Here is a 24,085-nt window from a genome sequence, read left to right as displayed (position 1 = left end):
GCAGCAGGTCAGAGGGGTCAGTGGAAGGCAGCCGAAACTAATGGAAAGCCCACCATTTTTCTGATAAGAAGAACGAGGCTGAAAGAAACTAAGGAGGAGTACCAGAAAGAGCCAGAGAAGGAAAACTAATTCCATGTTTAAACTTCAGTGAAGTTTCTACATGACTCCCAATCACACAGGTGCTGGGCAAAATGAGGGCAGCTTCTGACCCAAGAACTGATCAAAGAGCTGAACCACAGCCCAGTGCAGGTGTGACAATTCACAGTTTGCATCTAACCAAGTTGATTGCCTGCTTAAACAAAAACAACACTCTTTAGAGCAATCTAACAGAATCCAGCCTCTATAATGTAACATCATAATGTCCAAAACACAACCCTAAAATTACTTGACATATGCATGATCAGGGAAATGGGACATGCCAACTCCAAGATACCCAGATGCTGAAATTACCACACAAGAATTTTAAAGCGGATGTTATAACTATATATTTACCTCAGGGAAGTAGGAAAAATATATATATACTTATAAAGAATAAAAAGACGGGAAATCTTAACTGAGAAACAGAAAGCATAAAAAAGAAACAAATCCAGGCAGGTTAGCTCAAAAGCCTATACTCTCAATCTCTAAACTACCTTACCAATCTCTAGCTACCTTACTAGTGAGTATTACATATCAGGTCTTCAGCAGATGTTGGTTATTAGTATCATCAGCCTTTTTAACAATGACACTGGAAGCCAGAAGATAATGGAGCAACACTAAAAAATTCTGAAGGATGTCAATTTATACAGTTTCCAATTTAGAAATCTCTCACCAAATAAACTATCAATCAAGTGTGAGAGTAGAATAAATAATCTTAATCTTAAAATAATGCATAATCTTAAAAATTCATCTCCCAAGTGCTCTCTTTTGGAATCTACTAGAGTATGTGCTTCATTAAAATGAGTAAGTAAGCCAAGAAAAAAGAGGACAGGGGCTTCAACAAAGGAGAGAAGTGAAGTGAATTTCATGCTGAAAGGAAGCTTCTGGATGCCTGCTGTGCAGCAAGCTGAGAGCAATCTGTCCAGACTGAAGCAGGAGAGCAGGGGGCTCCAGGAAGGATAACTCAGAACACACACACACACACACACACACACACACACTCAGAACTGATACATCACCGAAAGTGTTTGTATTGAGAGTAACTTTATAGCTCTGGCAGAAAATCTGGGAATAAATCCATGATCTATACGTTTAAAAAAAAGAGGTAATGATTAATTCCAGGAAAATAAAAATTATGTAAGACAGTAAATCTGATCATATTTTACCATCTGATTTACCTGCAAACTATATTTTCACAGTAATAGGTACTACTTTGATAAGAATAAACGTGTAAAAAACAAAATAATACAGCCTGGATATCAAGTACATAGGTATCTACTATACATTTTCTTTACTTGCTTTTAAATTATAAAATATTTGAAGCATCTAGGAAAGTCTAGCAAATATATAGAACATCCATGCATCTAACACCTAGCTTTAACTTAGCCATATGTGCTTCAAGTCTTTCTTTTATTTTAAAGAAATAAACCATTACAGATACAGCTGAAGTCTCCTGCGGAGACGTGTAAACTTCTCTTGATTTCATGTCCTCTGCTCTCCCTCCAGAAGTAACCGCCATCCTGAATTTGGTGTTTATTCTTCCCAGGCATGTTTTTATATTACCACATGTGATTCTTTCCATAAACAATATAGAATTATTGTGCATGTTTTCAAATTTTAAATAAATGTGCTAATCCGCATGTTTTAACATCCTTTATTTTAACTCAGTGTTGTTTTGGGGATTTATCCACATTGATGCATGTAGCTCTGGTTTGTTCATTTTAACCAATTTATACTGCCATGTGACTCTACCACACTTTACTTCTCCATCTCGTGCTTATGAACATTTAACCAGTTCCTGGGTTTTTGCTATTACAACCACGTCATATGTTTGTGTCTTTCATGCATATGTGTGAGTTTCTGTAGAAGTGGGATTGCTGGGGCATCAGCAAGGGCATCTTATTACCGAAATCCTCCCCAAACTGGTTAAATCCACTTAGATGCCCACAAATACTGCTCGCCCAAGGTTTTGAGCCTTGCCAATCCATACAATTACACAACACTGAAGAAAGTTCGTAAAAAAGGAAACTTTTACTGTATGTTTGAAATGCACAATCCTACAACCCTAGTCCATCTCCTGTCATTTTACATTCCCTTCCATTCCTTTTTCCACTTTCTTTACTTTTTCAGAATCTTGACCACCTGCTTTCTAAGAGGCCAGGACAGACCCCAGCATCTCTCACCTTGCTATCCATTCGGCGGTGCCCTCAAAGAGATCTGGGGTGATGATGTTGGTCAGAGAAGCCACGGAAGCAGCACAGTATGCACTTCTGTTAGGATGGAAACACACGGGGACAACGTGAGGCTTTAAGAAAGGGATGAAATAAGGTTCACGGAGCTTCTCAGGCGGGTTGCCCTCCGCTTGGTAAGCTGTAACCACCTCCTGTCCTCACTCTTGGCACACGGTCAGTCCTCCTGGGTCTCCAACGGAGAGGTGTGACATTCTATTTGGATAGGGCTGCTCACAGCGTGGCTTCAGTGAAAGAACATGACATTCTAGTCTCCCGACCTCCACATGGTCAAATCTACATCAGAGGAAATAGTAGCCAAAGTGAATTTAGCTCTTTCAAAGACCTCCAATGGTTCCCAAACTTCCACGGTGTCATTCAAGTATTTCTGATACGCTCATTTACTGAGATGTCTGTCATGTTTTAGATCCAGGATTTCTGTTTATAGCGTGGACACATTAAAGGTTAACTATATATTTTTTCTGCAACAGACACTCCAAAGCAGGGCACCAAACCCTAATGGCCAGAAACAGATGAGTCCACTCAGATACTTTCCTTAGGCCTTTAAAGGGAGAGAAGCGCTTTGATTTCAAGCAGTACAGACACCAGTACAGACACACACACACATTTTTAAATGAAAAAGAAAGAGGGGCGCCTGGGTGGCTCCGTCGGTTAAGCGTCCAACTTCGGCTCAGGCGATGATCTCACGGTTCATGAGTTCGAGCCCCGCATCAGGCTCTGTGCTGACAGCTCAGAGCCTGGAGCTGCTTCAGATTCTGTGTCTCCCTCTCTCTCTCTCTGCCCCTCCCCTGCTCACGGTCTGTCTCTCTCTGTCTCTCAATAATAAATAAATGTTCTCCCTCTCTCTCTGCTCCTCCCCCGTTCATGCTCTGTCTCTCTCTCTGTCTCAAAAATAAATAAACGTTAAAAAAAAAAAATTTAAAAAAAAAAAAAAGGGGGCGCCTGGGTGGCTCAGTTGGTTAAGCGTCCGACTTCAGCTCAGGTCACGATCTCGCAGTCCGTGAGTTCGAGCCCCACGTCGGGTTCTGGGCTGATGGCTCAGAGCCCGGAGCCTGCTTCCCATTCTGTGTCTCCCTCTCTCTCTGCTCCTCCCCCGTTCGTGCTCTGTCTCTCTCTGTCTCAAAAATAAATAAACGTTAAAAAAAAAATTTTTTTTTAAATAAATAAATAAATAAATAATAAATGTTTAAAAAATTAAAAAGAAAAAGAAAGAGAATGTCTTTTTTTTTTTTTTTTAAATGTTATCCTACTTGATTTGGAATAATTCTTGCCACTCTGCCCTGCCAGCCCTAATTCTTCCCAGGACACATCTTATTTCAGCTTCTCCCTCTACTATCGAATATAGCTACAAACTGTCTTTTCTTCCCTTCTATGCCCTTTTCCAATGTCCAGCATCTCAGCTCCATTTTACACTGAAGACAACTGTTTGTTTTAATTCTGCATACAGATCCTTTTTCTAAGGGCTCCTAAGGAATACAAAAGGAAGGAAAGAGAAGGGTCTAATGTCCGTTATTGTTCAATATGGACACGCTCCTAAGCCGAACTTACAGAGGTATTCCAAAAAGAAATCTCTGCAGAAGCTGCAAGCACCATTGTGCAACTAACATCTTTATCAGCCCGCTCATGCTGGCCACAGCACAGCAGAGGCTGAGTTACCCCGGCAGGCCTCAGAAGCACACCAGAGTCCCTCATGCCAAATGTTCTCATCTGCCATAAGCTAACTTCAGAGGCCTGAGCTAATTTCTTTCAGCGTTTCAGCCTCTCAGAGGGGTTTCACAGCATTTGCTCCTGACCCCTAATGGAACCTCTGAGATAGGAAGGTGGCCAACAAAGTAGTTTGCTTCTCACAAAGGGAAGAACTGAGATGTGAAGCCAGCAGCCACAAGTCCCCCACTGAAAAGGGGAGGGAACAAACACACCTTTTTCATGCAGTTTCTTCCTCTCTCTACCCATCTGCTCATCACATCTCTCAAATTTGTCCACTCCTCTCCATATGCTCTGCTGTCCCCCAAATCCAAGTCACCATTACCTGGGTCAATCTCCTGCCTGGTCTTTCTCCATCCAGCCCTGAAACCGGAGGACTTTTACTAAAACACCACAATCTCTTCACTGCAACTGGAGAAGTTGTCATAAAATACAAACCAGATCAAGTCACTCCCTACTTAAACCTAGTCCGTGGCTTTCCACTGCTCTTAAAATAAACTCCCTAGCTCTTAAGGAGATCCCAGGACCCCTCAGTCTGGTCCCAGCCTGTTCTTCCAGCCTCACTTGTACTGCCCCCCATGCCCTCTGTACTTCAGCAACACTAAACTGCTTTCTCGAACACACTCTTGAACACACTCCCTGTCACCTCAACTTCTGCAAATGCTGGGTCCCTGTCTCCCTACTATCCTCAAAGAATGCTCCAAGTTATAAAACCTGGATTAGGAGGGCAGTAATAAATAATTACTCCTTTCTTAAGAACCGGGAAAAAATTGTACTTGCTAGGAGTTCACTGCAATCTGATTATCGGCAGCCCTCCAGTGCCATAAACACTTGAATAAGCTCATCCCAGACACTATTAGGAGCTGTGACAGACAGGAAAGATCAAGAGACTCCTCTGTCTAAGCCAGGATAAGACATGCTAGCCTCCAGATGCCCACCACTGCTGCTTCTCTCCAAGTCAAACCCACTCAACAAGCACTCTGGAGTCCTGGCTGACACTTTTAGGCAAAGGACAATTAAATAACAAGCAAGAAATGACGGGAATTGGGGTCCTAGAAACCAAGCAAAGCACGGAAGCGTTCACATCTCTGAGTCTACGCAAGTGGAGAGCATGGCTGGAACAGAGCATATTACTGGAAGAGCATAGGTACAGGGTTCCTTGGTGGCACAGATCGATTCTAGTGGAGAAGTTTCCGAGCATTTGTCTAGCAGATATAAATAAGAACACAGAAAACACTGGAGCTAGAACAACGAAATTAGAAAATAATTGTATCTGAAAAGGTATGTGATATAATGCCAAAGCAATCTTGCTTTTGTCTAATAATTTCAGAAATTTTAAAAAAACTAAATTTTGAGACTGTGCACACTCAGTTGTACCATCTGTAGAACAGAAATGAAAATGTAGTGTCTTTTGGTTGCGGGGGTGAGACAACTTTTAGCTTTTTCCTTAAGAAGAGTCAATTCAAGGGGTGCCTGGGTGGCTCAGTTGGCTGAGCATCTGACTTTGGCTCAGGTCATGATCTCACGGTTCGTGGGTTCGAAACCCGTGTCAGGCTCTGTGCTGACAGCTGGGAGCCTAGGGTCTGCTTCCAAGTCTGTGTCTCCTCTCTCTCTCTGCCCCTTCCCTACTCACACTGTCTCTCTCTCTCTCTCTCTCTCAAAAATAAAATAAACATTAAAAAATTTTTAAAAAAGAGTCAACTGAATACTGTTTTTCCTCATTAGTTATATTGGCTTTGTTGGCATTTTCAGGGTTTAAAAACACAAGACAACAGGTCCCAACAGGAGTCACTTATGCTGAACTTCACATCTTAATCAGTTTCAGCTCCCCAGAAATGAAATCTTAAACCAGCCAATCAGGAATCAGCTGATGAGCACTACTTAGGTCACTGGCCTGACAGAACCCTGCTGTCCCCTAAAGAAAAGTAACCTTGCAATAACTGGCCCACTTTTTTTGCCTAGTATAACTTCCTTTTCGCACTCCTTTCTGCCTATAAAAATCTCTCGTTTTGTATAGGTCCGCAGAGTACATTTCTATCTGCTAGATTACATGCTGCCTGATTAGAATAGATTTTGCTCAAACTCTTACATTTAAAAAAATACGCTTCAGTTTGTTTTTACAACAGATACTGGGGTATTATGATATAATAAGAAACATACACAATAAAACCTTGGGTTGCGAGCAACTTCTTCTGCGAGTGTTCCACAAGACGAGCAAACATGTGTAATAAATTTTAACTTGATAAACGAGGGATGTCTTGCAATACAAGTAGTACGTGACGCCAGACGTCACAGGATCACAACTGAGCCAATGGTTCTTGAAATTCGCTTTGATATACAAATGCTTTGGATTACAAGCATGTTTCTGGAATGAATTATGCTCTCAAACCAAGGTTTTACCATACTGGTTTTCTCCCAGATTCCTGGAACAAAGCTCCTAAAACCCTTGGAATTTCCTGAGTGACAGGGGTGATAGGAGAGTCTTCAGTTATTCATAATAACTGCATCTGGGTGGCTCAGTTGGCTGAGCATCTGACTTTGGCTCAGGTCATGACCGCACGGTTCGTGAGTTCGAGCCCCGCGTCGGGCTCTGTGTCTGGTCAAGCACACCTGAGTTATGCTAACGAGGTGATTCCTGGAGGATGGACTGCCTGCCAAAGTAACTGACCACATCATCAGAGGGTTGGAACTTTCAGCATCATCGCCCCCCTGACAAGAGGGGCTGCAGATTGAGTTAATCACCAATGGCCAATGATTTCATCAATCATGTCTACACAATGAAACTCCCATAAAAACCGTAAATGCAGGTATTTGGGGAAGCTTCCAGGTTGGTGAATGCATCCATGTACCTGCCAGGAGGGTGGCATACCCCAACCTCACGGGTACAGAAGTTCCTGCGCTTTGGACCCTTCTCGACCTTGCCCTATATACCTCTTCAACTGGCTGTTCGTTTGTATCCTCTATAATATCCTTTGTAATAAACCAGTAAGTAAAGTGCTTCCTTGCATACTGTGAGCCATCCTAGCAAATTATTGAACCTGAAGAGGGGGTCATGGGAACCTCTGATTTGCAGCTAAGTCAGACAGAAGTGTGGGTAACCTGGGGACACACTACTTGTGACTGGCATTTGAAGTGGGGGTGATCTTGTGGGACTGAGCCCTTAACCTGTGGAATTTGAGTTAAATCTAGTTAGTTCATGTTAGAATTATTTAACATGAGGGAAAAAGCACCTGTTTGGTGTTGGAAGTGTTGTAAGAAACAGTTTTTCCAGTGAAGAACTTATTTCAGGTTCAAATAGACACATTACATGTTTTTTTCTCCCCCTTTACTTTCGAACCAATGGTTAACCCAGAAAATTAATCAACTTGTGTAGAAGCTAAACACATTTACAAATAAGGCAATAAGATAGCTTTGCTATAGAAAGCTCAAAAACACATATTTCTCTAAGGATTTGGTATAAAACCTCAGTGATCCACCGCCTTTGAGAAATGACTCAGTGAATTTCGTATATGCTTCAGCAATCTCCCACCAGATGAGTGAGCTTCTTGTGGGGTATGTTGGACAATTCTAGAGTAAAATAATAATTTTGGGCCAACTGGTTCCAATCAGTTACTGAAACTCTACTTCGCTGCACTCTACTGGCCCCCCAAAATTTTTGCACCTCCCAAAGCAATTCTCATTCAGGTGATAAACATTCTCCCGAGTTCATCAAATTCATTCAGAAAATATTTACTAAGTTCCTACTGGGCTTCCTTCTTCCTTCCTATCCCAGAGAGGTGAAAGATTGTATTACACTATACCGTTATTATATATTATGTATGGTATGTCATTTTATACCAACCAAATATGTTTTTGATTTTTAAAATAAAAGCATTTGATTTTGTTCCTGTCTTGCTTATATTCTGACACTTACATAAAAGAGGTCAAGTGACAGTGACACCTGAGGACATCTGTGTCATGTTTGCAATGATTATGAGCTGTGTCACTGACACGCCATTCTACGTCATTTTGTGAGACAAAGCAGCAGCTTTTCCATGTTGTTCCTTGGGTTTGGCATCTCTAATGACAGAGAAGATCTAGAATCTACTGACACAGTGGCCTGAGGAAAACCCCACTCACCTCACATCCACCTCACCTCCAACGTGCATGAGAAAAGAGCCATCAGGTTGCTTCAACGAGTACAAATACTGAAGAAGCTTCTCTCTGAGACACAAATAGGGGAGAGGGAGGAGACAGCAATGGTCAGTGCAGCAGCAGCAGGCGGGGACCCTTTGGGGGTCCGGCACTGCTGGCTTTGGCTGTACCTGTTAATGACGTCATAGGCTTCCTCGGTGCCAATGATGCATAGTGCATTGACTGCTGCATACGTGGGTGCAAGGTGTGGGTACTGGCCAGGGCCCCCTCCAAAGCCACCTTCTGGACTTTGACACAGCTCCAGGAACTGACACACGCTAGGTATACAGCCAAAGGGAAAAATAAAGTCAGAGAACATTCATTTCAAAACACCAGACTCCACCAGAGTCTATGCCTTTTCCAACGTCCCCCCTTCCCTCAAAAGGGAAAAAAACCTCTCCTCCCACTTCCTGAACACATATTGAATATAATTAACCTTTGAAAAGGGCCTCTCTGCCCTATTTTGAATGCCCATCTTTCTGAGTTTTGTGTTTAAGCACCTGTCTAACCATAAAGCAAGGGATGTAAGTCAAGCAGAAACAAACAGACTTTCATGGGATTGGGATTAAGTCTCATACTTCTTGACCAAATTCTTCCCATACTTTTCACTCAGTTTACCACCCTAGATCTGTGGAACCAGCCCCTTCTCCTTGCCTTTGGGGTCTCCCCCAGGCTTTGAATTTTGCCCAAACTGTGGTGGTGCCCAACTACTTCTCTCTATGCTAACCATTCTGGTCTAGAGACACCACCTAGGCTTACCCAGAATATTTAAAGAGATGTCTTCTCACTCCCATTGCCCCTAAGCCCCAGGGGCTTCTGGCTTTTCTTTCTACCACCACCAAGAAACCAGCTTTTCATGGATTCTGCCCCCACGGTTAGGAGAGCGAAACAGAAGTGGGCTTCTGTCACGCTCATGCCAAATGTGGCAAACTGCGGCACTGCTGACTCATATCGTAAAAATGCATCCTGGCCTGTAGGCTTTTGGGGAATTTTTCACACTAATCTACAGAAGCTCCAGTTTCCTCACTGAGGGAAACTGTTTATTGAGGGTTTGCCTCCAAGCATGGCATCAGGTTGCCCAGAATTTACATTTTTGCCTTAGGTCAAACCAAGGGAGCCCCTATTTATCCGAGGTCCTCTGAAGTTCACCAGGAAGGGGTGCCCCAGGAAAGCCCTGGTCATCACGCTCTCTCCCCACAGCTCAGCTGGGCTCACTGGCTTCCTGTTAGGACAAACCTCCATTTAAGAGAACACGTTGGAAATCTGTGCCCTAGTGCTCAGGCAGCCTTCTTTTCTTGGACTCCTTCATCTTATTCTTTCTTATCTACTGCAGCCAGAGGGGCCAAACAGAGTCTAGCGAATCTCCACTAGGACGCAAGTTTACTATTGCTTTTCCACATCATATCTGATTACTTGATTTCAGACCTTCCATTATCTGGCAGCGACGGCAGTAAAAAATGCTGCTGACTCGCTGCTGGGGTCCTGAAGCTTTCCCGGGTCTCAAAAACAATACTCATTCCCTTGTACCTGCATCTGGAATTTTACTACAGGAAACACAAGGACTGAAGCTGAAGTTGATCATCAGAGAAGAAAGACAGTTCTGTGGCCTATTTGCAACAGCAATTAATTTTCATGGAGAAAATTAATTTGTTCCTAACATATTTTCCAAACCTTCATCAATTCATATCCTATTTCCTGGAAACAAATAGCTAATAAACTCATGTCCTGACAAAGGTTGGCTGCACTAGCGTGCAAAAAGTTCTCTGTATCACAAAAACAAAAGGTTTTAGTTGATATAAAACTTAAGAGCACATTTAAAAAATGAAAAGGATAAGAGTCACCTAGTTACCCATTCTCTTTCCCAGTTCCTAAGATAGAATCCTGCCAAATGCAACACCCCAGACCCTGTAGCCTAAGGTCTGGTGAACTGGGATCTGAATGTACCAGACACCTTTAAATCATTCCTCGATGCCAACCTTCCTCAGCTGATATGTGGCATCTGACTGGCCGTGGGGCTATGCTGGGGAGCAGGGCTGGGCTTTCCTGGACTCTGAGACACTTCCATATAACAGAACATTCTGCTCCAGAGGCTTTCCAACTAACACCTTAAGGAACTGGCAAACTGACCATGAAGCTGCCAGCCGTCATTAGCAGAGTTCTCAGCAACTCTGAAAACCAAAATGTGAATGAGACTTCTACTATCAAAAGGGGAAGGAAAAACTTATCTTAGAGACCAGAAATTCACCAACTAGTAAAAAAAAAAAAAAAAAAAAAAAAAAAAATTCACAAGCAGGAGACATGGTGCAAACATGAAGAGCAGTCGACTTTGTAAAGAGCATGCAGTATTTTGTCACACGACTAAAAGATCTAGCAGATCTGTGTTCTTTCAAGTCAGCAAGGCATTTTGTTTTAGCAAAGCGGGAAACCATCTTTTATATTAGGGATTTCCAAACCCAAAATGTGTGCATCACAATCACAGGAGAGCTAATAGAGAAAAGAGAGGCCCAGGCTTCTTGAAGCAGGAACAAGCCTGGGCCTCTGTATTTTCACCAAATTCCCAGATGACGTGTGTACACACAAAGTTTGAGAACCACAAGTCTTGGCTGAGCAATCAGAATCACTTGGGGGATGTTTTTTAAAACCCAATGCCCAGGTCACACCCAATACCAATGAAATCAGGATCACTGAGGGTGAGACCCAAGTGGCCACAGTTTTTTAATTCCCATGTGACTCCAATGTACAGCCAAGTATCAGTGCCTCTCAAACTTGAGTGCGCATGGAAATCACCTGAGAACCTGCTGAACTGCAGTTCTGGCTCAGAAGGGCTGGATGGGCTAGAAAGTCAGTACTTTCAGCAAGCCCCAGTTGATGGCAATGCCACTGGTGTGGGGAATCACATTTTTGGTAGCAATGTGAAAGATCTGTGCTGTCCAATAGGTAGTGACTAGCCACGTGAGGCTATTTAAATTTTAAATTTAATTACGTTTAAGAATTGATTTAATGTTTAGCTTCTCAGTCATACAAGCCACATTGCAACTGTTCAATAGCTACACGTCCCTAGTGGCTACCACAGAATAGAGAACATTTCCATTGTTGTGGAAAGTTCTCCTGAACACCAACACTCTATCATTCAACTATTAAAAAGTATGTAAAACCTGTAAGAAGATCAAGTTCAAAGCAAGAGTATCAATGATTTACTTCTAAGGAGTTACTCGGACTTTCAGGTGATGGCTGAAGATTATGGGCATTGCTGTCACCAACTTGAATGAAGTACTCAAAACCGTGTACAGAGAACAAGCAAAATAATACAAAAGGAGCAGAGAAACACCGCCAAGGTGAGAATTAAAGTCCGGAATAATATAAGACAAATCAGAAGCACATAAGAATACAACAAATGAAACAAGTACAAGTAATAAATAACATACTCAGGGATGGCAGGAGTGGGGAGGAGTACAGCATATCAATATACAACGGGAAAGGACTAGGAATACAGGAGAAAGAGGACCAGAGATTAGGACCCATGAGTTGTGGACAAAAACGACAACACTTAAGAGCATCATAAACGCAGCGCTGGTCACAACTGTATTTGGCTCAAACCTCCATTTTCCAACTAAAAGGAGGTTCAGGTTAGAATTATAAAAACACAGGTGCCTGGGTGGTTCAGTTGGTTAAGCGTCCGACTCTTGATTTTGGCTCAGGTCATGATCTCACGGTTCGTGAGTTCGAGCCTGCATCAGGCTCTGCACTGTCAGCGCTCAGCCTGCTGGCATCCTCTCTCTCCCTCTCTCTGCCCCTCCCCCACTTGCTTGCATGTGCTCTCTCTCAAAATAAATAAATAAACTTAAAAAAATAATAACTGTAAAAATGGCCAAATATTAAAAGGCTTAATATTACAGGCAACCACCACCATGAGGAAGCTACCCAGCAAAATACCTCAGGTATACAGGAGCGCCTGGGTGACTCAGTTGGTTGAGCATCTGACTTCGGCTTAGGTCATGATCTCAAGTCTTGTGGGTTCAAGCCCCACATCGGGCTCTCCGCTGACAGCTCAGAGCCTGGAGCCCGCTTTGGATTCTGAGTCTGCCCCTCCCCCACTCACACTGTGTGTATCACTCTCTCTTTCAAAAATAAATACTAAAAAAAATTTTTTTAAGTTTAAAAAATACCTCAGGTATACAAAGGGTAGGTACGCAAACTTTCTGGTAGAGAAACGAACACTGAAGCTAGTTTGCAGCAGCAGAATTTAGATAAGATTTAAGAAAACCTTCAGCACCACAGTAGGTTACCATGGACAGACTGAAGGCCAAGAACAAGTTACATAGATCACAGCTTTGGGAAAAGGAAAGGTCATCCTTGAGCAGGACAGCTTGCGGGGAGATGCCAATAGAAGATGGATGCATGGACATCCAGCTTCCTCTAGTACTAAGGCTTTTGAATTTCATACCATAAAACAACTCCAGCTTAGTACGAGGGAGAGAAGAGCTCCTTCCCTAGCAGAGCACAGCAGTGAGCAGGTGGAAATGACAGGCTCCTCACCGATTCCAGGAGGCGGGAGCCGCCCATGGAGTCTGACACATTGTCTGACTCCATCAAACACAGTCATCCTCTGGAAGCTGCCGTTCTGGAGGTAAGGTCACGTCTAAAGTTGGTTATTGTAGAGCAGAGTTTCTCCACCTTGGCACTCTGATATTTTGGACTGTGGTTGTTCGTTGTGGGAACTGTCCTGTGGAGGAAATCTGGGAGCACCCCTGCCCTCCTCTACCTACTCGGCACCAGGAGCACCTGGCCAAAAAATGCCCAGAACGCAGAGGACTAGGTAAGGTATCTTCACAGAAAGGTAAGGCAACAAATTACATTTAAAAATTAAAAGGAAAAATATTTGAAGAGCTATTCAGGGGATCAGCTACGAATAACTCTTTGAAGGGGAAATAGCAAAACAGTGACACACGAAAATTTAAACTAATGAACATTTGGAAAAACTTTATAAGCAGAAAAGTCTTAAAACAATGAAGTTAAAGACAACTTTCAGATCTTACAGAAGCTAGAAACCTAACTTCAACAATGCAGCGGTCTCCCTGTGATTTCACTTTACTCTGTGTGTTATGTTATGGTACTTTTCAATAACGAAGTGCATGGGATTCTCATTAAAGGACGCTTCCTTCCTTCCGTTAAAATCGTTAACGAATGTACTTAGTCTGGTACCAAAATATTAATTTATTTCAGGTAAACATGCATATCAATTTGTGGATACAACCTCTTAGAGAGGCAAGCTACGTTCCTACCTATGAATACGTTGTTTTTGAAAGATCTGAGACCAGCTGTAAAAACCTGGTCTTGCTGGCTTCTCTTAACAGTCACAGTAGCTGAGAAAGTGATTTTGTCCACTAGAGGGAACTCAGCTTGCCATCTTGTTCCCTAAACAGAAGCGCAAAGGTGAACGAAATAGGAGAGAGAAATGTGTGTGTATGTGCGTGTCACCTGCACTAAGTGGCAGAGTGGGGAAAGAAAAGGGCAGGAAAATAATAGAACTCCAGAGCTAAACTCTGTACCTTAATAGTTATATGAAGAAGAAGAGGACAGAAAGCTGACCACATTTTCAAAGCATTTCCTTTCTCTGTGCAAAATACATCTGATATCAGAGAGTCTTTTAAAAATCCCAATATTTTTACAGAAATCATTAAGATTTCTCATATCTTACTAAAAATAGTTCATTTCCTTATAGGTCAGAGCTACTAGGCTCTGTTGATAACAGATATTATCTGGACCTAGACTGAACTGTCTGCTAGGCATGAAACAAAATACATTGTTGTTGGAAAGCCTAAGTAATTCTTTAAAAGTCTGTTAAATCAGAAGAACCACACGTAAAGATTTTAAGGCAGCTGTGAAAGCAGAAATTCTTAAGTCATTCACTACCAACTGGTTCGTGAAATTAGAACAAAGTAGCTTTTTAGTTTTAAAACATTCTTTTAAGTACGAAAACAATAAATAAAGTTTTAGAACATGGAAATAGGCTTAGGAAAAAAAACAGAAGAAAATTCACCTTTAACTTCACCATCTAGAAATAACTGTTGCCAAGTGTGTATATACCTTTCTGGTTTTCTCTATGCATATAACCAGCCATATATACATATACGCATACACATATATGGCTGGTTATATATTATATATTATATATATATATTATATATATTATATATTTTACATATTATATATATTTATATATTTATATATTTATATATTATATGTAATATTATATTTTTATTATTATATATTTATGTATATATATATATATATTTTTTTTTTTTTAAAGAAAAAGAGTGCATTAATGGGGGAGCGGGACAGAGGAAGAGAGGGAAAAGAGAGGGAGAGAGAGAGAGACAGAGAGAGAAAGAGAATCTTAAGCAGGCTCCTCGCTCAGCACAGAGCCTGACTAGAGCTCCATCCCACGACCCTAAGATCATGACCTGAGGTGAAATCAACAATTGGATGCTCAACCGACTGAGCGACCCAGGCGCCCCTAACCAGCTATATTTTTAATCTACATAAGTTGAATCTTTTTAACTATCTATTTTCACTTAATTCATGGGTATCTTTCTATGTAAATACATGCATTTTTATATACAAATATATACTTCATATGCATTTGGTTTTTATTAAAGTAAAATCGATAAACAACATTGTGTTAGTTTAGGTGTACAACAAAGCAATTCAGTATTTGTACATACTGTGAAATGACCACTATAATAAGTACAATTAACATCGTCAAGTTTTTAAATTTTTTTTTTTTTTTTTAACGTTTATTTATTTTTGGGACAGAGAGAGACAGAGCATGAACGGGGGAGGGGCAGAGAGAGAGGGAGACACAGAATCGGAAACAGGCTCCAGGCTCTGAGCCATCAGCCCAGAGCCCGACGCGGGGCAACATCGTCAAGTTTTTAAATGGCTGCACAGTATTTCGCTGTATGTATTGTACCATATTTTACTTAAACTTCATATACACTTTAACACATCCCTACTGTTGATGTTTAGGTTGTCGCTAGTTGTTCACTGTGAAAAGCCCTTTCAAGGGGGCCCTCTCTTCCTACCTGATGTTGCCACGAGAGCTGCTCTGACACTTATTTCCTCAGCAAAGTCTCACCTATCGAACACTAGGTATACAACCTAGAAAGAAACTCAAAATCGATGCTGACCCCAGTTTGACCTGAGTGCTTCCTCTTCAGCAACTACGTCCTCCTCGGGGGCCCACCTATACTTCCCTCTTCCAGAATCTTCCATCGCTTTTTTTCTTCTCTCGTGTACGACTCTCCCATTTCCCCTAGTGTGCATCCTGATTGTGTATGTGTGGGGGAGAAATTTTCTAAACAATCCACAACCCCCAACTGGTATTTCAAAAACACATGGGCCTTTATTTTGACAATTAAATTCCTGTTATTGCAGAAACTGTGTCCAATTCTACTTCCAGAGCCAGAAGCACCCAGGCTTGCAGCAGCCTCATGATGAGGACAATGCATATTTTTCCTCTCTCTCAGAAAGCTCCGTACATATCACAGGGGTTAATGGTCTAATTCTTCATTATCTTCCCTATCCATAGTCATCACAAGACACCCTGCCCAGGAAGGCAAGAATGAGAGGTTATTGTTAAGGCAGAACGAATGAGACAATGTGTGGTTCTGTTCTTCTGACCTGACAGTGTGACCCCAGGCAGGGGCAGGGGGACCAGAGGGGGAGGGGGCCTGGACTAGCCTGCACGCACCCTTGCACGGCTGTCACTGGTGCTGTGGAAAAACGGACCTGGCTCGCGGGCCTTTCCTCCCAGACTCCTCTCCTTCAGGAGCACCAGGGGAGCAGGTGAACTCAAGATGCCTCCAAGGGAACGTGCCTATTCTCAGTGAGACCTGGAGCATTAGATTCCATTCCTGGCTGCCCTTTCCCACCCCAGGTATCCCTAAAGTTTCTTCTTTAAAGTATAAATTGTGATGAGCTTCTAGGGATGAGGTGCCACACTCATTCCCAGAACACCATCTGCACCAGCAGTTTGGGAAGAATCTTAGTTGCTTAGATCTCTACTCATAAATCAGAAGTTTGAGAATATTCTGAGTCAAGGCATTTGGGCACCAAGGGTGTAACCCATCTAGGACATCAAGAGCTACACTATGCCCCAGGCACTAGTGAAGGGGGATGTCTATGGAGGTGTTTATGAAAGGCAAAGGCATTTTTGCTTATTGGCTTGGCACATGCTTCCTCACAGAAGCTATTCAAATGCATACTGTACTTTCTAGCAAAATCACGTCTCTCAGAATTGATGATGAAGAATTTTCTCCAAGACCAGAGCAAGAGCCAAAAGAAAAGGCCACAGAAGAAACCAGAATCCTTCTCTTGGGAGTTCAAAGTCTTGTTCTACCCACGAGCTCACAATAGGCTTCTAGAGTGGAGGAGTTTCAGGAAGTTACTGGGGTCAAGAGGAGGGCAAGGATTTCTTTGTAGCATGATGTGTTTTTCATTCAAAATCAATAAAACAGAAACAAAACACAAGGAACCCCCCAACTCAAAACAGAATTTCAGAGAACAGCCCAGGTTCCCTGAAGCCAGACTCACTCTGTGGCCACCATCTGGGGGATGGGTTCATCTAGTAGCTCCAAGCTGTGCAGAATCCAGTAGCAGAGCCATGGGCGGCTGGCATCCAGACACTGTGAAAGGCACAGGGGAGAAAACACACCCCTTGTTCAGAATCATTCCGAGATGCTGCTGACAAGGCAACATCTGTCTCACCCCAGCAGCTTAGAAAGGGGGAGGAAGGCACCCTATGAACAATAAATGAATGAAGGACACTTTGCTTTGTGGCCCCAGCCAGCAGCTGAAATGAACACATGTGCAGAAAGGACAATGGGACAAAGAAGTTTACCTTGCCCCCACTGGGTCCTTCCCTGATAGGCACCTAAGGAAGGCTGAGCAGAGGAGTGCCCACATGCTGGGAAGTTAAGTGATGCTGTTTTCTCAGTGCAGACCCAAGTCGATATATACTCTCAGAAAGGGATTTCCTGGGATTAACTCACTCATTGATTTAACAAATATTTAGCATGTCCTTGTGTGGGCCAAGCATTGCATTAGATACTGCGGGCAAAATAATGAATAAAATTCAGTTCCTACTGTTGAGGTTCTTCAGATATAGAATGTGTGTGTTTATCTGCAGAGGAAGAGGGCTCTGGACAGATGCATTTAAGCACAAGTTACCTTATCGCTTTACGGAACAAGATGGCACATATCACATGTATACATGTACTTGAATAACAGTATATGCTGTAATGGGCAGAAGCACAATCCTGAGGGAGCACATGAAGAGCCTAATTCTGCCTGGGGGGCTGGGAAAGGCTTCCCAAGGTCATATGTGAACAGCTTTGGATCCTGATTCAACCCACAAACCTGTACTGAGCATTCAAGGCTAGGCAGGCAGGTAGTATTATTATTCCAGTTTTCCAGACTAAAAGTATATAAATAAGGTCCAGGGAGATGAACTTTTTCCAGATTACAAAGACATCAAATGTCAAAGCTGAGACAGAAGTCAGGTTTTTGGGACTCCCACACCAGTGCTCTTTCCAGTGGCCCAAGCTGCCCTCCTCATAAATGTGCTGACCATTCTGGCTGTGTGGTGAGGCCACCACCTGGGGAGCAAGTGGTGTGGTTCTGGCCTGTCTGGGTTGCAGTCCCAGCTCTTCCGCTTACAGTTATGTGCTTTTGAGCAATGACTTAATCTTCCTAGGCCTGTTTCCTTATCTGTAAGAAATACTCACTTACCTCACCTAGTAGCTGTGAGGATTAAATGAGATAAGGCATGGTAAGCTTTCAGCCCTCTGTTCAACTGTTCCCTGGTACAGTATTAACTGTATCAGGGCTGACTGCACCCTAACTACAGAGGACTCACAGCAAAGATTGAAAATGTTGAGCCAAGGCCAGGTCTAGCCCGGGGACCTGTTCTGCTTGTTCCCTGTAGCGTGTTGTTTTTTTAATTAGAATTTGTTGCAACATTTAAGCATTGGGAGATTCACACAGAAATCTGGCTTCATTTGAAAAAAGCGAGAGAGAGAGAGAGAGAGGGAGAAAGAGAGAGAGAGAGAGAGAGAGAGAGAGAAAGAAAGATCTGGCAAGCCTGGGTCTGCGTTCCTGGATAGCAGCACCTGGCAGCAACACAGGAAAAGCACAGGGCCTTTGGTTTGCCTCAGTCTCCCTCCCACCCACCCACTTCTCTTATTTATGCTACCTGCTTGGGTCTACCGGCATTTCAGTTGGACAATCCCTGCTGCAAATAATCAAATGTAGACCCCCAAATAAAAAGCAAATGAAAAGCAAGGCTGCTGTGTGTAAAGTAAGGCAGAAAGACTGGAGCCCTCCTGTTGACATTTGTCCTCTGCCTGCCACCTTCCCAACACCCTCCCCCCCCCCACCTCCTCCACCACCACTGCCCTCCCCTGAGGCCCCTTGGTAGAACCCCAGAGCTCTGAGGAATGGGATTTAAAATGCACTCTAAGCGTGGGCATTTTTATAGTGCTAAACCGTGTTAGCCCTTGCTGGGATTTATATGCTGATCCTTTGGCCAGCATAGGAATTAGATCGGCTTATAGGGCAAAGGATTAGCAATGGACAGGTAACTGCCTTTCAGCTAGCTGGCAAGGGGCATCCAGCAGAAAGCATGAGAACCCCTCACTGTGATCTAACGGTGCAAGAAAGCGCCACCCCATCTAGGGTGCTCTGTCCTTGGGTTGGGGGTGGCGGTGGGGGGGGGGTGGGAAGGAGAAGACTGGAAGAGATCTGGTTCTGCCCTTTCAGAAGTGGGAGTCCCAGCCCTGTGGCCCAGGCTCCCCACTCCCCATGAACCTACTTCCTGCCACAGCCACGTGGTACAAAGAGTGACTCTGCAGGAGGCCAGGCCGATGGGTGTTTTACATTCCAACAGAAAAAAGGAGGACCGTCTGGCTGACCATCTGATGGAGCTCCTGGGCAGTATACTTACCTCATAGGCGTCGGTCAGCTGTCGAAGGCCTCTTTTCAGGTAATGGAAGTGCTTCTCCCTCTGCAAAATAAGCCTGGAAAGACATGGAGCTTGAAAATCTCCACCCCGCTACAGAACATGTGTGCACACACATACACTCCCAGCTTTGGGACAATCCCCCACCCCCCTACCACCAACAAGTACGTAACCAGCATCCCCTTCAGCTCCCAAGGGTAGCTAAACTAGAGAGAGGCGGCCAGCACCTGAATGTCCCTAACACATCTGAAAACGTGCTGGCAAATGTTCTGGGTGAGTTCCTCTCCTTCATGGTAGGTGACTCTGGGCTAAGTGAAAAGCCACAGTGAATACACAGGCCAGGTGATGACAAACCGCCCAGAAAGCTCCTGCAGGGTTTCACTGTGATCACACATCTTGTGGCTCCCCACCCTGTAAGCAATTCCAATCTGAGCCTCACCACTTTCCTGACTTGGTTAGCCTCTCTCATTTCAGTCATTTCTTCTGGGGTCACTTCGAGGTGGGTCGTTCATACCCTGCCTGCCCCTCAGCTGTGCGTCTGTTATTCCCTCCCTGAAATTCCACCTCCTGCGTGCTGACCCACTGCCCTGGCCAGGGGATCATAATCGTATTCTGCAGCCAGCCGCTCTCCTTGGCACTGACGTCAGCAACACTGGCCTGTAAGGTAGAATGTGCCTCCTGTGGCCACCTGCATGAGCAGGGCAAAGGACAGGGGCTGCAGGGGGCCACACTTCTCACTTGGTCTCACAGAAGAGGCCTGTGTGATTACAGAAGGAATGAAAAAAGAACAGAACGGCAAGACATCCCCTGTGCTTACTGATAACACAAATTAAAAAAGAACCGTTCTGTTTTCTAGGTGATCCATTCCAAAATTGTTTGGGGCACCCGGGTGGCTCAGCCAGTTAGGCTTCTGACTCTTGATTCGGCTCAGGTCATGATCTCATGGTTCGTGGGTTCAAACCCCAAGTCGGGCTCTGCACTGACAGTGTGGAGTCTACTTGGGATGCTCTCTCTCTCTCTCTCTCTCTCTCTCTCTCTCTCCCTCACTCTCTGCTCCTCCCCCATTCACATACATGCACGCTCTCTCTCAAATAAACTTTAATGAGTTTTTTTTTGTTTTGGTTTTGTTTTTTGAGAGAGAGACAGACAGAGCCTGAATGGGGGACAGGCAGAGAGAGAAGGAGACACAGAATCTGAAGCAGGCTCCAGGCTCTGAGCTGTCAGCACAGAGCCCGATGCGGGGCTTGAACTCATGAACTGCGAGATCATGACCTGAGCTGAAGTTGGACGCTCAACCGAGACATCCAGATGCCCCTCTCAAATAAACTTAAAAAAATAAAATAAAATAAAATAAAATAAAATAAAATAAAATAAAATAAAACAAAAATTGTTCATTGAACTCCCACCGTACCATGCTCAGAGTAAAGCCATTAATGTAGTCTTCACCTCAGAAAGTCTCTCAGTTCAGTACTGGAAATGACTTAGACATTTAGACACAAGTGGCTATGATATAAAAAACAAATGGGTAGATTTCATGAAGGAAACAGATAAAATACTACCAAGGCTCTAAAGCCAGGGGCTGGGGGCATCTCATTAAGAAAGGAACAATCAGGAAAGGTCGTGTGGAAGAAGAGGAGTATAAGGCGGGTGGCCACGGTAGAGGGAAAAAATGTTTACTGGTAGAGAGGGTGAGGAGATAGTAGCCAGAAGGAAAAGAAACGAACAGGTTCAGACGAGTGCTGTCCAAAAGAACTTTGTCAGCGATGACGGGAACGGTATCTGTGCTGTCCAACAGGCAGCCACCAGCCACAAGCGGTTACTGGGCGCATGAAGTGTGCCAGTGTGACTGAGGAGATGAATTTCAAATTTTGTTGCATTTTAGTTAATTTAAGTTTAAACAGCTGCAGGAGGCAAATGGCCACTGTATGGTGGAGCACAGATATAAAGTGTGCAAGAGGTGTGGGGGAATCTGGCCTGAATATTAGGAATAAAGGACAAATGGCCAAAAAGACAATGCAAGCCCTTTTATAGGGGTCTGGGATGCCAGCTAAGGAATTTCTACTCAATTTTAGTAGGCAAAGGTAGACTATGGAGGTTTTCTTCTTCTTCTTTTTTTTTTTTTTTCCACTTCAACTGTGTTTATTTTTTTATTGAAGCATAGTTGGCACACAATGTTAACATCAGTTTCAAGTGTATTACCTAATGATTCAACAAGTTTATGCATTATGCTGTGCTCACCACAAGTGAAGCTACCATCTATCACCAATATCTCTGTCTGACTTATTTCACTTAGCATAATACCTTCTAGGTCCATCCATGTTGTTGCAAATGGCAAGATCCCATTCTTCTTTTATGGCTGAGTAATATTCCATTATGTATATATACCACATCTTTATCTATTCATCTATTGATGGACACTCAGGGTTGCTTCCATATCTTGGCTATTATAAATTTTTTTTAATGTTTATTTATTTGAGGGGGGGCGCAAAAGTGGGGGAGGGACAGAGAGAAAGGGAGACACAGAATCTGAAGCAGGCTCCAGACTCTGAGCTGTCAGCACAGAGCCTGACATTGGGCTCAAATCCACGAACCATGAGATCATGACCTGAGCCGAAGTCGGACGCTTAACCAACTGAGCCACCCAGGTGCCCCCGTATCTTGGCTATTATAAATAATGCTGCAATACGCACAGGGATGCATATATCTTTTCAAATTAGTTTTTTTGCTTTCTTTGGGTAAATACCCAGTAGCGGAATTACTGGATCATATGGTATTTCTTATTTTAAATGTTGAACAACCTCCATACTGTCTTCCACAGTGGCTGCATCAGTTTGCATTCCCACCAACAGTGCAGTAGGGTTCTTTTCCCACTACATCCTCACCAATGCTTGTTATTTCTTGTCTTTTTCATTCTAGCCATGTATAAGGTGAAGTCCTGAAGGCTTTGAGCTGAGAAAAAAAATGAAAAAAACTAAGCTTTTAAAAAAATTATCTGGCAGCAGTAGGCGTTCAACATGTATTTACAAAGTAGACTGAGGGGTGCCTGGGTGGCGCAGTCGGTTAAGCGTCCGACTTCAGCCAGGTCACGATCTCGCGGTCCGTGAGTTTGAGCCCCGCGTCGGGCTCTGGGCTGATGGCTCAGAGCCTGGAGCCTGTTTCCGATTCTGTGTCTCCCTCTCTCTCTGCCCCTCCCCCGTTCATGCTCTGTCTCTCTCTGTCCCAAAAATAAATAAACGTTGAAAAAAAAAATTAAAAAAAAAAAACAACAAAAAAAACAAAGTAGACTGAGTGAAAGCACTAAGCGTGGACAGAGATGAGGTGGGAACACTGGGTAAGGCGGGTGCCAGGAATCTACCAGAGTAGAAGTCCTTAGAGCACTCGGGGCTCAACACCATGGTGACCCATGGGCAGGTGGGCTGTATGGCACAGGAAGTCTATGTGGGTGAGAACGTCAGTCGCACTGTTGGAAACACATGTGAGACTCAGGAGAAGGCTCCAAGTGACACAGACAGACTAGGAGTCATTTACCTGCATGCAGGTGACAGGTGAGGCTGCAGGAGTAGAGGACAAAGCAGAGAGAAAAATCTGTATGCTGAACTGGGGGAGGACCCATCCTTAAGGGCTCAGAGGCTGAGGAGCCAGAGGAGAGAATTAAAGAACGCTGCATATGTGGGAGGAGGACAAAGGCAATGTTGTGTCCCAGGTGAAACAGGAGGAGAGACCTCCATGGAGGTATTTAACAGTCGCAGATGACGCAGCAAGACTGAGGAAAAAGAGAACAAACGATAAAGTGGCTGGTGACCTTAGGAGAGTTCAGGGAGCAGGAGGAGCGGATTCCAGATCACAAAGAAGAAGAGAAGGACAGACTCACTTTCTCTTTCAAGGAGCTCCAAGGGTCAGGACTCAGGGAGTGCCCACTCTGTGCGGGCCGAGCATCCTGCACGGATCAGTGGACACTGACCCTGCTCCCCAGAGCTACAGCCCTGTGTCCAGAGGTGGACACAGATGAGCCACTGGCAGCCGGGGCTCCATCCGACAAACAGAAAGCCTGACGGGCTCTGGCAGCACACAGGAAGGCACAGAGGATCAGAACTAACTTCCCAAAGGACACAGCACTACGTCAAGAAACGAAGGAGACCCAGGACATGAGTTAGCCAGCCAAAAAGAAGGGGATGGAGCAGGCGCTTCAGGAAGGGAACAATGTGGCACGTTTGTGTAGGGTTAGTTCAGCAGGAGCAGAGGTACAAGGTAGTGAGCCATGAGCAATCAGACGGGAGAGGTACAGAGGCATCAGACCACGCAGGACTTATAAATGCGTGGGAAGTTTGACTTTAAACTGAAGAGCAAATGGGAGTCACTGTGCTTCAAGCATCAGATGGCCCTTGAAAAGTCCATGCTAAGTAAAAGAAGCTGTCACAGAAAGACCACATATTGTATCATTCTGTTTATACGAAATGTCCAGAAGAGGCAAATCCACAGCTGAAGTGGTTGCCAGGGGCTGGCTGGGAACAGAGGGATGGGAGGGGGATAGCTAAGGGGGACAGAATTTCTCTGCGCGGTGATGAAAATGTTCTAAATTAGCCGTGGTGATGGCTGCACAACTCTGTCAATAGACTAAAAACCACTGAATCGTACACTTTAAATGGGTGAATTATATGATATCCGATATCTGAATTGTATCTCAAAGCTGTTACAGAAAAATAAAAGGCAAGTAAAAAAAAAAAATCTTTTTTTTTTTAAAGTTTAGTTATTTTGAGAGAGAGAGAAAGAGAAAGTGGAAGTGGGGAAGGGGTAGAGAGAG

The 24,085-nt window shown here is 43.8% G+C and overlaps 1 protein-coding gene across 1 annotated transcript in view; it reads right to left on the bottom strand.

Annotated features, from left to right (window-relative positions):
• FNTB (farnesyltransferase, CAAX box, beta) overlaps positions 1 to 24,085 on the bottom strand; it is a 68,008-nt gene that overhangs the window by 21,118 nt on the left and 22,805 nt on the right. The window contains exons 3-7 of the mRNA XM_045451249.1: positions 19,270 to 19,342; positions 16,860 to 16,951; positions 8,396 to 8,542; positions 8,211 to 8,294; positions 2,322 to 2,408 (exon numbers count right to left, since the gene is read on the bottom strand). Coding sequence (XP_045307205.1) covers positions 2,322 to 2,408; positions 8,211 to 8,294; positions 8,396 to 8,542; positions 16,860 to 16,951; positions 19,270 to 19,342 — 483 coding nt within the window. The remainder of the gene's footprint in view (positions 1 to 2,321; positions 2,409 to 8,210; positions 8,295 to 8,395; positions 8,543 to 16,859; positions 16,952 to 19,269; positions 19,343 to 24,085) is intronic.

The sequence above is a fragment of the Leopardus geoffroyi genome, chromosome B3 (genome assembly GCF_018350155.1).
Source record: "Leopardus geoffroyi isolate Oge1 chromosome B3, O.geoffroyi_Oge1_pat1.0, whole genome shotgun sequence".
Taxonomy (NCBI): Eukaryota; Metazoa; Chordata; class Mammalia; order Carnivora; family Felidae; genus Leopardus; species Leopardus geoffroyi.
This window is presented reverse-complemented; position numbering and strand designations above follow the sequence as displayed.